We start from the raw sequence: 17,958 nt of genomic DNA, 5'->3' as shown, positions 1-17,958 counted from the left end.
GATGCCACCCCTCTATGAGCCTCAGATAGACTCCAGTTGTCTTTGTTTGTCCTCCTGTCTGCTGAAGTCGGGCTGCTGTGTTTCTCTCTGTCAACAGGGGGTGCTGCTGGTGTTTCTCAGCAGCAGGCAGGCAGCTCTGTCCCACTTCCCTCCACTAACAATGCTGCATGGTTCTTGGGCTTCCGCCAGCTCCTAGACAGCAGTTACATAACAACCAACGTTTTATTTTTTTATTTTTTTATTTTCTTCAACAAAAAAAAATTTCCCTCTCTGTTTTCCTGGAATCCTAAACCCTCCGCTGATGTGTGACCTTTAGTGGTAATTGGCAATAAAAGTGCAGCAGAGTTGTCCTCCAGGAGACAGTAGCCTTGGTGCACTTCGGCCCAGGCAACCCAGGACAGACAGAGGGGAGACATGGGAAAGTTGGGGTTGGAGTGGGTGTGAACTTCAGCCAACACAGCACCTGTTAGTGGTTCGTGGTCTGACTCTTTTAAAGGGCAAGAGGCCAATTTTATTTTTTCAGCAGAGGTTTCTACAAAACCGCCTTTCTGGCCTTTTCCCCTGGCGTCTTTTTTTTTTTTTTCAATATGAGCTGTTATTTTCCTTTACGACTTCCTGGTGAGATTAGGTGTACATGGTGCACATTGTGTCTGGCTTTTTTTTTTTTTTTTTTTTTTTTCTTTGGACGTGGATTGCATCTCTTAGTTTGTATTTTATACAGAGACAGCGTTTATCCTCTGGCAGCTCCTTGTAGAAAGCAACCAGCATCTGTGGAGGAGTGTACAGGTTTTTCATTGATCTGTGAGATCCTTCAGCGCCAAATGTTTCTTTTAACCACAAATCTTATTGGGGTTCTTTTTATGTTTTTGCCACAAACATGACATCGTAGGAAGCATCACAAGTGGAACTGATGCAGACAATTACAGCACGTCCAGCTGATGCAACTCACACGCGAGCTGTTGACAGTAATTAGGTCGTGTTTCGCTAACTGGTGGGTTTTATGTTCCACCATCCACAACTGTTTGTTTTTTAACTGAATAAGACAACAGTGGAGACAGATGGCGACCATTGATTCAACGTGTGATGCATCACCATTTTTCAGTGGAAATCAGTGTGTTGACGTAAACGGTTTGATAGAGGGAAATTCCAATTAGTCAGCATAAACCAGCATGACTGGACCACAGGGGGAAACATACTGTATGCCCATGTTACGCTCCATTGCATGTTTTCAATTTAATGTTTTACAGTTGCTACTCTGCAAAGTTACTTTGTAGTGTGTGTGTGTGTGTGTGTGCTTAAGTGCATACTTGTATTTGCCACCTCTTTAGGACCTTTTCTGACAAGCACTGACACTGACTGTCAGGACCAGACGTCCTCATGGAGAACAATTTTTTGTCCTAATGAGGCAGAAACTCATTTCTGAGGACCTGGTTAAGTTTAGGTTACAGGTTAGGGTCGGGCATTAACTGACTTTAAAGGCTTTGTTTAGGCTGTCTTAATGAATGGGAGTCGATGCAGGTCCTTTAAAAGATAGCTGCACAAACCTGTGTGTGTGTGCCGAGTGTATGTATACATTTAGTTTTGTTTCTCTTTAATAACTGTAATTCAAAGTCCTCTGCTCTGCATTAGAGTTCTATTTGGTTTTTTTATTAAATATAATGAAAATGTAGAGATTTCATAAGTTGATTGCCAGTTTTATTATGTAATTATTAATTAATTCAGTTTGATCCACTTTACTCCACTTAAATAAACTTAACACTCATTAGCAACAGTAGGAAACCACAAAGGTTCATTTTAATGTTATTTGTGCTTTGTTTTTGGGTTTTTTTATATTCACTGCCTGCAGAATTGTCAAACCTGTTTTTTTAGTTCCAGTAGCTTGAGAACATGGAAATTGCCTCCGAGTCTGTACTAGCAAACAATTGCTGAATTGTGAGGAAAATATGATATTTACTCTTATGGAAATTATAGTTTTTTTTAATTTTTACCACTCTTGCATCATTTAAAATACATTTTTTTTCAGCAGCAACACATTTGTGTATGCATGTGTTTTCGGACGGATATAAAAACACAAATTCCCCTTTCATAACTGCAGTGTTGTGGAGGAGATAGGCAGCAACCCTTTGCAGCAGCAGAGTGTTTTAAAGGAACCACAGAGTACTACACACATCAAAGTGCAGTGGTGATATCGCTGATCAATAGTGCAGTGGTGAGCGTACAGCTTCTTTTTGTTGTCCTTGTTCTTGTGTGCAGAGCTTGTGCTTGTTGTTTTTCTTGCTGCTGTTATTGCAGTGTACCATAAGCACTGTATTAGACTAGCGCTGTGTAACGGTACAACGTGAGTAACGGTGTGTTTTTGCTTTCTTTCTGCACCTGGCGCACATATGTATGATTTGCAGTTCTGCATGTGACTGGCAAACTGCTGAGCTGCTAAAAAGGCACATGCAGACATACACCACAGACTGGTGTAATTATAAAGTGCTATTCAAACGTCTGAGAACACTCACTGGAGCTTGATCTATATAGATGCACATTGTTATACGCACATATCAGTATACAGCTGCATTTATGATTCACGATTTTGGGTCAGAGCGGTATTTCAGGGAAGTCGCTACTTGTTGGAGACTGAAGCAATGCAGCTAATTCCACATCCTTTAACTGTGACTAACTAACACCAGCTTTTTATTTCCACTCAGCTGGCACCTCCACCTGAGCCTGACGTCCCAGCTGAGGTGTGTTTAAGACCCATATTTCACTGCTCATGTTCCCCATTACTATTGTGCTCAGTGTTTAATGGATCAGGTCAAAACCCATTCTCTGCCCTTTTTCCATTTTTCGAGGGCTCCCTTGTGCATACCTCTGTGAATATTATGCTACATTTGCCCTTGTGCGTTTGCCAACCTCCTGTGCGACCCATCCATCCTTCCCTCTCTCCTGCCCCCTGTTCATCTCTTCCTTCCACCGCTTGGTTATGGAGCTCAGGTCCAATTTCCTGACTTCTTTCAGTGGGGTGGGGTGGGTGTTGATGTCATGGGTGAGGTGTTTTTCCATGTCAGATCGGTGCCTACAGTTTGTGACAGTAGCTCACAGTTTTATTATGTAAGCTGGACAGTTTTTTTTTTTTCTCTCATTCTCATGGCTTGTGTTACTCCCCCACCACCGGCCCCCACCCCCTTCAACAGCATGTGATTCTATTATGTAAATAATTTAAACACTTTTGCTGCTGTGACTGCAAACTAATGAGGGAGTCGCCACTTGCCAGACATTACGGGGTCTGAAATGTCCTTCTCTCAAGTCGACTGTCAAGAGAGAGCCCTCGAGAGAATTTAGACTATTAATTAACAAATAATTGATGATTGAACTGTCAAACCAAACGCCTTTAGTTAAAGCTGCAGTGCGTAACTTTTGGTGATTTTTGCCGTTCTGTTTGGTCTTTGTGAACAGAAACAATGTAACATTATTTCCTTCATCTGAAAGCAAGGTTATCAGACCTCACTGAGGGAGTGTTTGTGTGAATACAGCAGCAGTGCAGGGGTGGGCGGGGACGAGAAGCATCCACCCAACCAACTGCTCAACGACCAGGTTTTTTGAGCGGCAGGATTCACTTCTTGTGGGCTCCATTTTTGTGTTTTCGTTCACCCTGTTTGCAGGGTTACCAGCACAACATTGCTGATGCCACCATCTTTATTAACATTAAAAAAAAAAAATCACTTCCTGTGTGCAGCATGGGAATGTCTCCGGGCAAGATCTAAACACCATTTAGCCACTTTGCATTTCCATTTACTCATATAAGCTCTTGGTCACGCAGACCCTAGTGGACCTCTGCACACAAGCGGATGTGGAAAGTGTGACCCGCCCCTAAATGAGGATTGTGTGAACTCATTAGAGCAGTGGTTCTTAAACATTATTATAACCAAGTACCACCTGAGAAAATATTAACCTCTCGAGTTAACTCCATTATCGTCAACGTTAAAATACAGTGGTGTCAATAGGCCGAGTAAAGTCAGCTACAGACTTTTCACAGGAGGCAGATTTATTCCCGATAAGATCATTTGGCCTCTCATCATCCTCCTCTTCCTCACACATACTTCAGACACTGGTTTAGTGAAATTAGATGAAGATGGAGTGAGCGAGCTGCACAGTTTGAGAACCATGACTTCAGACAATCGTCTAAATGTAACGGACATTTATTGATAATGAAAAGTTACGCACCACAGCTTTAACTGTGTTGGATTATGATGATCTCCAATAGTACAACAGTATCAGTCTTCCTCTGCACATACCCTTGCATGACTCAACCTCACAACCACTTCCCTTTTAACTGCATGATCTAATTTATACCCAATTTCCGGCATGCTAGTAAAGTAACTAATTTGCACTGTATTAACTCCTTATTTTTGTTTTCCAATTTCATTTTCAAATCTCCTTTTTTTTTTTTCTTACCTCTTTTGTTTCCTTTTTTTTTGTTTGTTTTGTTTGATTTTATTGCTTTCTGCTAACCCACCTCGCCTATTTAAGGAGCTTGATCCCAGCCAGCCACAGAAGCAACTGGAGGATCAAAGGAGGGTAGGTACTGAGTTCGGTCCCGGCCTCCATCTTACGGCTGGTCGACAAGTGACAGACTGTGGTGAAGCCGTCACAGTGACACAGCTTTCCCAGCAGATCATTCACTTTCTCACTTCCTAAGCCGCCTATTGGTTATTTGATATGCAATTTGAGACTTCAGCTGTGGGTGTTCATCTCTTCTTTGACAATCTGTGACTTATGCTGGGAGCATGTACAGTACACTATGTCACTGTGTGTCACCGATTTACACCAAACTGAAACAGGGCAATGCTGAATGTCAGCATACTGTATGTTGTGGTGGGCGAGAGAGCACAGTTTCGACTTTGACTATGACCACAGGGAAAAGGTTGAACACGGTCTTCCACACTGAGCATGTGATATTTATAAAGGCTTTATAAAGAGATTTTATTTTATTTGTATTTATACAAAACAGTTGCAGTAGGCAGGATTGCAAGAGAAACAGTTGATGCTCATCCCAGTGTTGTATAAAAACTTGACTATCGCCGCTTGCCACCTTGAGCTCCGCTTATTATTCCATCGCTGATATTCTCTGCCAAAAGGCAGTTATTGACAATCCTGGAATAGCATCCTTCCCACCTAAAGGACATGTACGCACAGCTGCTTAGTAGATCAGCCAATAGGAGCATTGTGTCTCTCTCTTAACTTCTCCAGGAAACGTTTGATTTATTTATTCATTGATTCAGTAAGTATGTGTATGAATTTGATTGTTGAACAACTATATAAGAATATGGCAATCTGCAAGAAATCTACTGAGGGCTGTTTTTGCAATGCAAAGATAAATTAAATTAAATGTAAAAAATATTTGCAATATTAAAAAAACAGACTTAAAAATTGAGGTGGGGTAGAGTACCTGGAGAAAAGGGCCTTCCTTCAAACCCGGGTCTTTTCGCTGCAAGGCAACAGCGGTAGGCACTACTCCGCCATGTGGCCCTTGAACCTGTACAGTATTATCTGTATTTCCTACCCATTATAGACGTTCTTGGGTGCCCCCTGTTGGCTTGGAGCCCTAAGTAGCGGCTTAGTTTGCTTAAAGGATACTATGGAATTTGTGTTCAATAACGCCCAAGAATATGTTGCCTACCCCGGCTTTAATCACTAAATAAAGGATTAAGCATCCAGAAATATGAAAGGAAAAGCTCTTGGGTGTAATGATGAGAAGATATTGTAGATGGTCAAGAAAACAAAAATGCATTTTTAAACCATTGTCCTTTTCAATCATCACAGCATAATATTGCATATACCCACTGATGTGAGACTTGCATTAGTGTGTCCAAATGTAGCGATCTTATGTGCCACATTAGCACAGTTATGCTGTCTGGGTTCCAGTGACATGGCATGGCAGTAACTTGACTTAACATTCTTATTTTTTCCCCCTCCACTGATAGGGAGAAGCTCTGCGGCAGATCTTGGTTAATCGATACTATGGGAATGTCAAACCTGGCCAGAGGAGAGACAGTCTCCAAGCCTTCAGCAACGGTCCAGTCGCTTCTGGGGCGCAAGGAAAATCTCCCACAGGTGTGTGTGTGTGTGTGTGTAACAGTGTTTGTATAGCATGCTCATAAAGATAAGATTTTATGACTTCAATATGATTTACTGTGAGAAACTGGGTCAGTGCTCCATCAGGTTTGGAGTATCGTACAAAAATGGAATCAAGCATTCAGATTTGTGAGTTCATAAACGTACAAATTCAGTTTTTTGGAAAATTATTACAATAAAATAGCTCATATTAAGTTTTATAATAGAAAATAGGTCATAAAGTAGTTACCACACAGCTCACAAATCATATTAATGTAAACTGGACACTCTGATTTATATTATATATATTTTTATTTTTTTTTGTAAAAATAAAAATATGTAAAAATATATCATTTTTACATATTTGTTATTTGCTTGAATGTTAGATTGATACACAATATAGACACTGATAATGTCAATAATGCATCTATGAATTTATAATCCCAATGAAAATCCCTCGTGGCAGAAATTTGAAGTTCAAAATTAAAAATAATCTCAAATCTCACAGAATGTTTTCTCAGAATATATCACCTAACTGTCATGCCGGAAATGTGTGTGATGTTACACAGATCACAAATAGCCGCAGCAGTTTCCGTTGTGCCTCAGTAAACGCATCGCAGCTTTCCACCTGGACCACACACATGTTTGTGTACACCAGCATGCCATCTGTGCACAAGTCCCATAAGTTCATGGCAACACGTTTACAGATAACAAAGACCAGCTAATTTAAAATGTCTCTCCAGTCATCCAAACTCAACTGAGACCGACATTCACAAATTGAATACAGAGTTCACAAATGACATTTATTTATTCCAGTGACACGCTCTCGTCTTGTCTCTCATCAGAGAGATGACTCATCTTTCATCTCTAGCTTCGGTGGAGATAAAGAGACAGAGAGAGAAAGATGGAAAGAGAGAAAAGTACGAGATCTTATTCACAGCCATGGCCTTGTACTCCCTTTAAGACTTTGGACCTTGGCTGTGGCTACTGAGCACACAGACTCTCTCCTCGGCAATAACGTAGGTCGTGCTGTTGCCAGGCGACCAGAGAGCCAAGCTCTGCCCAGAATGGGATTTGTTGTTGATTCAGTGACTCGCCCCATCAGAGATGGCTCTGATGGGTGCTGTTATTTCATCACGGCTTCCCTGGCTGGCTGTGGCAGCAGCATTTAAAGCATATTAATATTAGCACAAGTATTTTAATGACACATAAAAAAATCATATTATAATTACTTGCCATGGATAAATGTATAAAAATACACAGGTTGTTTGAAGTGTTGGGTGTAGCTACTGGTACTTCACCATGAACCAGCTTGAAACATGGACACTCGCCCTCGCTGTGAACATGGCTGCCAGCAAGGACACAGAGGAAAATAAGTTTAAGCTCACCCAATAAAATCTCCACCTGCTTCTTAAGTCTATGATGTCTTAAGAACGTGTTTGCTGCTTTATCTCACCATTTGGCAGCCTTTGTTGCCTGGAAACAGAGGTTTGTAAAATGCTCACTCTCACACACCAAAGTCTATTGAGAAAATCAGTGTTTTTAGTTTGTGGAGTCAATTTGATTTTTGATTTTTATGCACTGGAGTCACAACATGACACATTTGAACTTACTGAAGGAGGAAGCAGTAGATCATCATCATTTTGCTCTAGGGAGTTTGGTGTGGGGATGTTTGGTGTTTAAATGTTACAGAAACCTCAGTTTGCAGGTGTATGTCTGCGAAGGTTCTCAGTCATCCAAGTCATATTCATTTTCAGTAGTTGGCTGTAGGCAACTAGACATGAGTTAAGTTTGAAACTTAGCTCAAGCAAGTCCAGTTAAGCAGGTGTGCATTTTATTAGGTGAAGCTTTAGTTAAATGGCTAAATTCATGCTTTCTGCTGGTTCTCAGCACAGGGGTGCGCTGAGTACAGTCAGTGTCGACTATGTTATTAACTCATTAGCACACACACCTGAACTATCACTTTATATAATGTGTGTAGCAGTTTAAAATGATGGTAGTAGTTGTGACCGATGTTTTGCGTCTGTTGCCATAGTTGTCAGCTCCGGGGTCGGAGGCCGAGGGGACCTGAGTTTGGCAGAGGTGCAGTGCCACCTGGACAAAGAGGGAGCATCTGATCTGGTCATTGATCTTATTATGAATGCCACCAGTGACCGGATCTTCCAGGAGAGCATCCTCTTAGCCATTGCACTGCTGGAGGGCGGAAACACAGTCATCCAGGTAAGTGGGGTGGGGTCACAGTGTTCATGGTGCTAATGGGGCAGAGGTCTTTCCTGCAAATAAATGGCACATCTGAAGACATACCCTTCAAAGAGGCATGAACCGAATCTAACAGAGTTGTTATCTCATGGATTCCCAGCAGTGGTGTCAACAAGTTTAGTCATTGCCCCGGAGGTCCACTGTTATCAACAAATCTATATCACATCCCCACATGTTTAAAAACCTGCTTTATCCCAGGCCTAAACGGGTTTTTTTTTACCAGTGGGGATGTGTTTATTTAGCATTCACTCCCATGTTAAAGGACTCTGCAATGCACGTGGGTTTTTATCTACTCCATCAGTCCGATCAATTAAAAGATAGATTCTAGGAGGGACTGAAGTAAGACGGACAAAATCTCCATGTTGTTGTTTTCTTCTTCCTGCGACTCCTGTCTGCTGTGTTTGTGATGTCACAGTTCACGCAGGGGTGAAAGAAAATTCCTCAGGACAAAATGGGAACGATGTTAGCGAGTTCAGCTGCAAAAATCTGAGTCTGTGTCTTTAAAGTGCACCTTCACACTTGGGTGTAAAAGCCATCTGACATATGCCTAATACCTAATGACATTTTCAGTTGTAGGGTGACAAAAAAAAAAAAAAGCACACGGAGAAAGTGAGTTCAGGCCATACACAAAGGGGACAAAAGGAAGTGAGAGGAAGAGGAACAGTAGTCTAGCTGGGAGAAGTCCAAGCTGTGCAGCCAAACACGTCATCGCCTCTGCACAGCCAGCCGGGGCGTTGCTACAGCAACGCTAACTCTTTGCGAACCTCAGAGCAAACACTTTGAGAGGGAAGAGAGAGCTGCTATGTTTGCAACTGCATTATTTCAGCTCTGCAGGGTGCTCTCTCTCTCTCTCTCTCTCTCTCTCTCTCTCTCTCTCTATCTGTGCGTGCGTGCGTGTGTGTGTGTTATGTCTACTTCAAAAAGTGTGTGCTTTTTGAAGGCAGTCTATGAGTGTGTTCTGGTTATGTGGTTTGTGTGTGTGCGTGCTCCTGTGTGTTGTCTTGCATAAACAGACCCTTTTGCAAAGTGTCGTTACCTGATGAGGCCCGACCTCCCGGTGTGTACACAAAGGCACTCACATGACTCCTGTTACATAAGCTGCTGCCTGAGCCCTGTGGCCTTCATGCATTCCAGCTGAACTCTTAACCGGGTTGAGCCTTGCTGCTGGACAGAGAGCAATAAAAGTGACAACCCCTCATGCCCTCAGGCCTCAGGAGAGCTCCTTCTCCTTATTCTCCTCACAGCCTCCCCAGGAGAGATTAATACGGCACAAATCTTTTTCTTTGCCGCTTTCAAAAAGTTCCCCGTAAGGACGGCATCATTTCAGGAAATATCTGCGTCCACACGGAACCCCCTAAAACGACTCAAAATGCTGTAGTACTTATGCCAGGACTGTAGTTGTGCTGTAACATTAAAAAAACAGAGAAGAAGACCTTGTAAACATTAGATATAATAACAGAAACGGAAACCAAATCCAGGGGAAAGAAAGGGAAATAGTGTCTGTTTGGTTAAGTGTACGGTTTGTGCCGTTTCCGTGTGCATATTTAGCAACTTTACAGACCCTATGTGACTTATAGCAAATCTAGCGACTTTCTGTCATAAATCTAAATACTTAACAAGAATGCTAAATTCTGCTGCAGAATGCAGTGAGATCCATACAACTGTATTTACTGTAGGCGGCGTTGCACACACACACACACACACACACACACACACACACACACACAGTCATAAACAGAGTCACAGACAAGCGAGCTGTGGATGTTCAGTGCAGCTGACTGTGTGTGGAACAATCTCTGATCTGTTTTGTTTATTCAAGTAAAAACAGGTTTTGTTTTCTCCTCTCCTTATTTAACAATTCAACACTTTTTTCACCCCCGTGTGTGAAATCTCTAAAGACGGGACGTGCTCTAGTGATATCTCCAAACGCAAGACAATGAATGACAGTGCAAGACAGAGGTGGGAATATGACGTCATGGGTTTCCTAAAGAATCGTATGTGCCGTCTACACGGAAAAACAAGGCCGGCGTTTTGAGATTTTCCCCCTCTGGGAGGCGTTTGTCAAAAAACACAGTTTCTGGACGGCCTCTAATTCATGTGACTTTGTTGACTGTCATTCATGTGCTGGTTGACTTTTGTGAGGTCACAGCATGATAGAGAAGCCCAGAGCCCCCTGCTTAAAGTAGCCTGCGGTGTGGATCCATTTGATTCCTTTGTGAAGCTCTAGCTTTCTCTTTGATATTCTAATTCAAAAATGTGACACAAACAAGACAAAGACTGCTCTGAGGTCACAAATTAAAGCCTTTAGTCATAATCACATGATTTACCTGCAATCGGCAGCAGCAGCACAACAAAACAGAGCGATGTTCTTGAAGCAAAGAACCTCCAGTGAACTTCATAAGCACATCAGTTAATGTCGTAAATGATGATAAAGAAGCTTCTTGTGTCAGAATTCAAGTGAGGTGTTTTTCTCTTTCTTTGGCATGACACGGGGACAAGCGAGCTTTGTTGATGGCTTGTGTACGGTTCAGAGAGAATTTATAACATATCAGCAGATGCATCACATTTCCCTGTCTTACATAACGACGGGTTGCCTGCCCCCTTTTTAGGACAGAAGGGTTGTTGTTGTCTAAATGAAAAGCAGGACAAAAACATGCCCACAGATTTCTCCAAGCAGTCTATTTGTTTGTTTTTGCGGTAATCTGGGGTCGTAGCGCAGCCAACAAATGTTTGGAAAAAGAGAGAGAGAGAGAGAGAGAGAGAGAGAGAGAGAGAGAGACGGTGAATTGTTTGTTTCCTGGAGAATGAATTCATCCAGGGTGCACAGCTTGACTGTCTTTGGCAGCACTGTGGGACAGGCTGGGTCAGAACACAAAGAACTCCCTCCTTAGAGAGCACCTGATAATCAAAGTAGCTGGAAACTTCAAAATGATGAGAGCCTAACCTTCAAACATCAGGTCAAGCATATTAAAAACCCGGAAATTCAGTTGGACCATTTGGGCCGATCTCTTACTGATCCTCTGATTAAATTTCAATCTCAATAATTGCATTTGTGGGGGTTGTCTGCTCAGAAACATTGTTGTTCAAAGAGTCATTTCAGCTGTAGCAGGTTTCGCTCACACTTTTTCCTTGCCTCATATTTAGGGAGGAGTCCGATACAGGTCAAATTCACTGGGTCGGATATTGCATTTTCACTGAGTCATGTTGTGGGATGTTTATTTCTTCTTTATGGGGAAAACAATATGTTACACAGTTGGGGAATTATGTCTTTGAAATAGCTTGAAATGGCACAAATGTGTTGTTAACAGCGTCATGGTTTAAAGGGACACATTTTTCTGTATTGGACACAAAAAAGTAGTATTGCGTCATCCCTACACGTATTCCACATCTGGTCATTTATCCATAACAGTTCCCTTCATGAAGCGGCCATAGCAGTTGCAGTCACAGTATTACTTTTTGACTAAATTGACTAAATTGCAGCTGAATGGAAAAGTCACCACTCATCCTAAACACTGAGTCATGAGTTTCTTCACCTCATCAGTCACTGCTTTGTGATTATGAAATGTTGTTGACGCATTTTCAGCACTTGCTTTCAACCTAAAGGAATTTTGGACTTTTTTTCTCTCTTGCCATCTTCTTCCTTGTTTGAACGGGTGCAGCTAAAACCAGTGAAGACCAACCCGTTATATCTGTAACTGTAAGTATATATGTGCTCATTATACTTACAGTTATTGTTTGAATAAAAGAAAAAGCCATAAAGTGGCTATAGCTCAAGAGTCAATTGGACAACTTGCTGAGTCCGAGTATACATGCGGAGGAGAATTTCAATTTATGGACCGTTTATGTTTGACTGCGCCTCATCTCTCTATAAGATAGCACTTTTGAATGGGTTTCCTATTGACCTTTTACGTCACAGACAATCAAACAGTGAATAGTGAGTGGGTCTTCTTCGCAGCCAATGCCATGGTGTTGTTTGTTCTTTTCCGACAACAGTACTGCAGATTATAAGTCATCTCCTTTCGACTTCTGAGTCAAAGGAAGGACATTTTGGTGTGTGCGCAGAACGTACTCCAGTCCATTTAAGACTTCAAATTATTTAGGTATGTTAGTCCAACTAAGAATAGTTTGATTTTACTCTAACGTGTTTACATGACTTTTAACATGTATGTAAGTGCACTGGCTGTCGCTGTCCACATACTGTACTCCCATGCACCCTTTACGTTTTTATGGCTGATTGGCAACACGCGTAGCTACACTGGAGGAGGATGTGATAATATATTTCTGATGAAAGAGGCAAAAACAGCCATGTTGTTGTTGTCTTTGTTGTTTTTCATCAGTTCACAAAATGCATCCTCAAAAAGCTCTGCCTTTGTTGACATGTCTTTATTTGAAGGAAGGGTTGGTACAAACTAAGGCTGCAACTAATGATTATTTGCATAATTAATCGAAATGTGACCCCAACCTGCCGGTAATCCTGAACAGGGTTTAAATCGCTGGCTTTCTTTGCTGCCTCTGGTATTGGAGGCAGTGAAAGCTTTAAAGAAATTCTGAAATCAAAGGAGGACCAAAACATTTTGGAATGAAATGCATTATTTGTGTCAGGAAACAACATTATTAGGTCTTGAGTCTTTCAGTGGGACAACAACCTAACATCCACGTCCAGCAACATAAAATAAATACTAAAAAGGACAAGATGGCCTCAATTGAAAAATTGGACTCCTTTAAATTTAAAAAAGCCAAGTACACATAATTATGTGTCAATAGCTGAACTTACAAGCACAGGCTTGTAAGAGGTTCTGCATGTTTTGCATTATATACATTTGATTGAATGATATGTATTAACATTTAGACTTTTTCAGAATTGGTTCATTTGCATTGATTTCCTCTGTTGAGACAGGTGCCGGTAATTTTGAGCAGGACTGCATGTTTGACTGTTACTCACTGAAAGAGGGTGCAACACATGTTCAGCATTACTTTTTGACCTACATAACTTTCTATACATAACCCAAGTCCGCAAAAGAACATCACGGACCACAAAACATGACGAGTGGCACGTATGCATGTATGCTCACATCCTCCAGGTTGTTGTTCAATGTAACTTAAGCAGACAGCAGAGAAGACTATGAGTAAGCATGCACACACACACACGCACACACACTGAGGATATACTTAGAGGCTGGAAAGATTATCCAAAAAAACGCGTGTGTGTGTGTGTCTGCTTGTGCATGCGTGTGTGTGTGTGTTTTTATGTAAGAGAAGAAGTGTAGATGTCCCTGCTCCTCCCAGCCAACCATCCATCTACTCAGTGCTGCCTGCATGACCTCAGATCCCCAACTGTCACAGGAGAAAACAGGTGCCGCCACTCTTACTCAATAGGCTTGTTGTGGCACGCCACTACCCTTAGCCCCTTCCAAACACCCCTCCCTCTCCTCCTTGTCCCCCTCGTCTTCCTCCTCCCCCCCATCACCACTTGGTTCACGTTCACTTCACAGCTACCTCTTGGAAAGCTTTAAAAAGCTTCTCCAGAGTGAGGCATCAGCGTCATCACATATATATCTGTACTACTCTAACCACAGAGTGAGCCGGGGGGGTTTTCCTTTTAAAGGGCCACTGTGCGGCATTTAGGAGGATTTATTGGTCGAAATGTGTAACATACGTTTGTTTAAGTGCAGTAATCAATAGAAGCTTTCACGTCATTGACGGGATTTTATTGAGCAATATTGCAGCTTTCTTTTTGTAATCCATGGTAGATGTTTTGTTTGTTTGGGTTTTTTTTACAGTTTCATTCCTTCTGGTACGCATCGCATCGGTCAGAGTTTAGTGTTATGGATGATGCAAAATAAAAATGTTCTAATAATTAAATGCTCACATTTGACAGTGTCCTCTTCAAACTGTCTGACACATCATCTATAGTCTAATTTAAGCTTCTGCACCAACCAAGCCTCTCCTCTCTCCTCTCTCCTCTCTCCTCTCAGTATTGGCTGAATCCACGCAATTTTTTGTTTTGGTCCTTATACTTATGCTTGACCTGAAAAGTGAGGGTATGTCGAAATTATTGCAAAAAAATTGCATACTGTGCATTTTAGTCTCACTTTATACTTTTCGTTTGCAATTTTTGCCCTTGCAGTTATTGAGTCAGATCATCTGAATCTTTGTTGTTTTTTGTTGTTGTCATTGCATTGTTCCCTGAACCAAATCTTGAAGAACACACACTTCTCTCATTTCAACCTCCTATCTGGCATCAAAGAGCAGATTTCCTTGGTTACTTACCGCACCCTGCGCAACTGAAACTCTCCAATAAGCACAGAGATGTTGTGTGTCGCTCACCCAAGTGTCAGACTGGAAAGGTGGGAGATAGATAAAAAAGAAATTGAGCTGTCGGTATAAACGGGCCTTACATAACTGGCTTGTGTTGATGCCAGGATGGCAGCTGACAGGGAAGGAAGGGAAAAGGAGAAGTGCGCAATAATCGCAACCAAGGACCCACTGAGGCACCATTTTGAATCAGAATTAGGAGTTGATTTAAAACCTGTTGTGCTGAATGTGAAGTGACAGCAGCGTGATTCGTTTGATATGTGAAGGGTTAATCTGCCTCAGAAGAAAAGTTTGGAAGGACCACTTTAATTCAAGAATGACTCACTGAGGAGGAATTACACATCGTTTAAAAATATGACCTGAATCTGTTTCCTTATGTAAGTTGCCGCTTCTTTGAATGACAAAAGGTGTTGACGCTCTGCTTTCAAACACAAAAGCAACAGTGGAGCACGAGGTACAGCATGAGCAGAGGCGATTGCTCTAAGATAGCAAGGTGTCATATAATAAATATAATATTGGGTTTTACATTTCTTTATTAAAAGTGCACTAAAACGCAATCAACTATGTGACAAGTTCATTCTCTGTGAGACGGCACAGAATAGTTTTTTCACTGAGGTGAGCGAGACGGTGATTGGATAAATGTGGCAAAAATGTCACTTCCAGGGAAAGTCAGCATTTCTGGGAGTCAGTGGAGCAGTACGCAGGCGCCGACGCTGGGATGATGCATGTTGATTGGAGGAACCGTCTGAAAGGCGGAACCACTTTTTGATTGACAGCGTTGTAGAAATATACAAGAGACTGGAGTCTTTTCTGACTAAGTCTAGACACACATAGCAGCCGCTTGTGTGTTATTTGCTCGGCCATATAGCCCATTTCTGATTGTACATATTACACAAATATGTAAATAAAAAACATTGTTATTGCATTTTCAGTTTTACATATGAATAACTGGGCCTGCAAATGAGCTTCCCCTTGTTCAAAGAGTAGCAACTGCCACTGAGCGTGAAGCATGTGGCCAGACCGGGACTCTTACTCACTAACCTATAAATATACTTGATTCAGGCCTGGGATTCAGTGTTTAGTCAATTACCTATAAATCAAGCTACAAACAGGATTTACCCTTATATATCTTATCAACAGCTGATTTTTGTTTACATTATTCTATTATTATTATATATTGTAGTAGACAGCCTTTTGGTGGCCTTAGCTGCCTAGTTTGTTCCAATTGATAATGAAAGCACAATACTTAAGATGCTTCTCTGACACATCTTCAGCCGATAACTTAAAACCTTGTAGTTTGTCCAATTAAGGAACACAACAGACATTTTTAACATTGTTGTTTCTCTTTAGTATGACTTTGTGAAACTCAGCAAGCCTGAACAGTGACTTAATGACTTATGACTTAATCTGGACGGAATCTTGTTATTTTAATTATATTTATATAAAGTCACAGTGGCACTGTGCCTCAGTGAGTTTCTAAGGCCACATTTTTTATTTTTTATTTTTTTACATGGTTACCCGGTCGAGCTGCTATTCTGAGGCTGTTGTCTCCGTCTGGAGTTGTCAGCTGGCTCAGTTGCCCAAGTTTGACTCTTAATCAGATCACAATCATCAAATGACCCGTATCCTGTCAACAACATGGCGGCTTGAAAAACAAGCAGGACCAAATTACTGGCTTAAAGACTGGAGGAAAACAACCTGGACTTGTTACCGCATTAAGTGTTCTGCATGACTTAGGACTGAAATCAAATGACTCTGCAGAGATTTTCACTGAGAGGGTCTCACTGTTTCATATTTAAAAAAAAATAATAATAATGTTTCATTTAATTTCATTTATTTATGTGCTCAGGGATCACATGGTGTGGAACACAAACAAGTATGATATAAGATGAAAGCACGCGCAGGAAGGCGCGAAAACATTGCTAAATTCACTTACTTTACAAAAGCATTAAAAAAGCGTCTGATTAAAATAATAAAATGAATTCAAACGCAGATGGGTGGCTAATACAATTCTGTATAATTGATGGTACCTTCTTCACTTAAAAATAAATTAGAGTGCTCCTGAGCTAAACCTAGCTAGAGTCTTATGTAACACGTCTGTGCCCCAGGATCTACATGCTTGCTTGTACGTGGTAAGTCCTACATGCAACTCAACCCACCCACCCGGTCCTCTTTTCGGTCCTATTCTCTGCTGCGTCTCACGCCACAGGTTCACTCCGTGCCGCTCTGGCACGGTAAAGTAGGGCAGGGTTTTCCCCTCTCTCGCTTTACCTCTTTTCCCCCTGCAGGCTGATGTAACAGTGTTAAAGCCAAGACGCCGTATGCCCTCACTGTAACCACACAGCTGATTATAGGTCTTACATAAGGAGGGATTGTCGGCAGGAAAATGGGACAGAACATATGAGCGCGTTGCAGAAAAACAACAGCTCCGTGCACACAGGGCTCTCAGACAAGAGTGGCCTTTGTGTGTGACTCTAATAGGCAGAATATTTGCGTCCTTACCTCAGCGTCACAAACCTGTTACTCATACTGCTGCAAACTTTCACTGCTGCATAGCTGCAGCATGCTCTACGAGAGCTCAGCTGTGTGTGGGTGTGTGTGTCTTTACCTGCGGGTGTAAATGTGCTGTTTTGACATGCCTTTGCATTAACGCACATGCGTCTCTGTGTCTGCATGTCATTTGAATTTGGCTGCATGCAAATTTCGATTCGGGCCTTTGTTTAGATGTTGCTTGTCCTGATCCTAAGTGCAAACACCTCGCGTCCTCAGGGAGCCAGAAACATGTTGTGCCCGGGGACAAAGAGCAGACGGTGTAAAATCAGGTGAGCACAGTGAGGCCTCACAGCATGTGTGAGAGGAGGAGGCGGAGGAGGCGGCTTATGTAATGGCGTCTAACCAAACATCTGACTCTCAGCACTGAGGGGGAACTGTAAGACATACAATGAGTCAGAGCAAAGGCGACAACACCGCAGGGATGTTCTTATCGAGGTCAATTTCGATAAGATGCTCGTGTTAAATTGAAGGTCAACCACCTTGAATCAGCATGATGCCAAAACCTCTTTCCCCACACGCTAACTGGGGCTGAATTTCTCGACGAGTCTACTACTTTGATAATCGATGTGTTTCACTAAATTGTTAAAACAAGTTTCTCAGATTTTTCAGCTTCTTGAATGTAAATATTTTCTGCTTTCTTTGTATCATTTAACAAATAAATCAAACTGAATCATTTTGGTTTGTGGAGAAAACAAGACATTTGAGAACATCATCATTTCAAAGTTTGAG

General features: G+C 41.7%; 1 protein-coding gene across 11 annotated transcripts in view; it reads left to right on the top strand.

Annotated features, from left to right (window-relative positions):
• Positions 1-17,958, top strand: part of itpr1b (inositol 1,4,5-trisphosphate receptor, type 1b) — a 102,053-nt gene that overhangs the window by 48,253 nt on the left and 35,842 nt on the right. For 5 of the 11 annotated variants that reach the window (XM_058631218.1, XM_058631216.1, XM_058631213.1 and 2 more), the window contains 4 exons: positions 2,697-2,732; positions 4,519-4,566; positions 5,973-6,102; positions 8,138-8,322. In XM_058631218.1, the coding sequence (XP_058487201.1) occupies positions 2,697-2,732; positions 4,519-4,566; positions 5,973-6,102; positions 8,138-8,322 (399 nt within the window). The remainder of the gene's footprint in view (positions 1-2,696; positions 2,733-4,518; positions 4,567-5,972; positions 6,103-8,137; positions 8,323-17,958) is intronic. The other 6 variants (XM_058631223.1, XM_058631221.1, XM_058631222.1 and 3 more) reach the window with 2 other exon arrangements.

This window comes from Solea solea, chromosome 6 (assembly GCF_958295425.1).
Source record: "Solea solea chromosome 6, fSolSol10.1, whole genome shotgun sequence".
Taxonomy (NCBI): domain Eukaryota; kingdom Metazoa; phylum Chordata; class Actinopteri; order Pleuronectiformes; family Soleidae; genus Solea; species Solea solea.
Note: the sequence above shows the minus strand (reverse complement) of the source record. Positions and strands in the feature narration are given on the sequence as shown.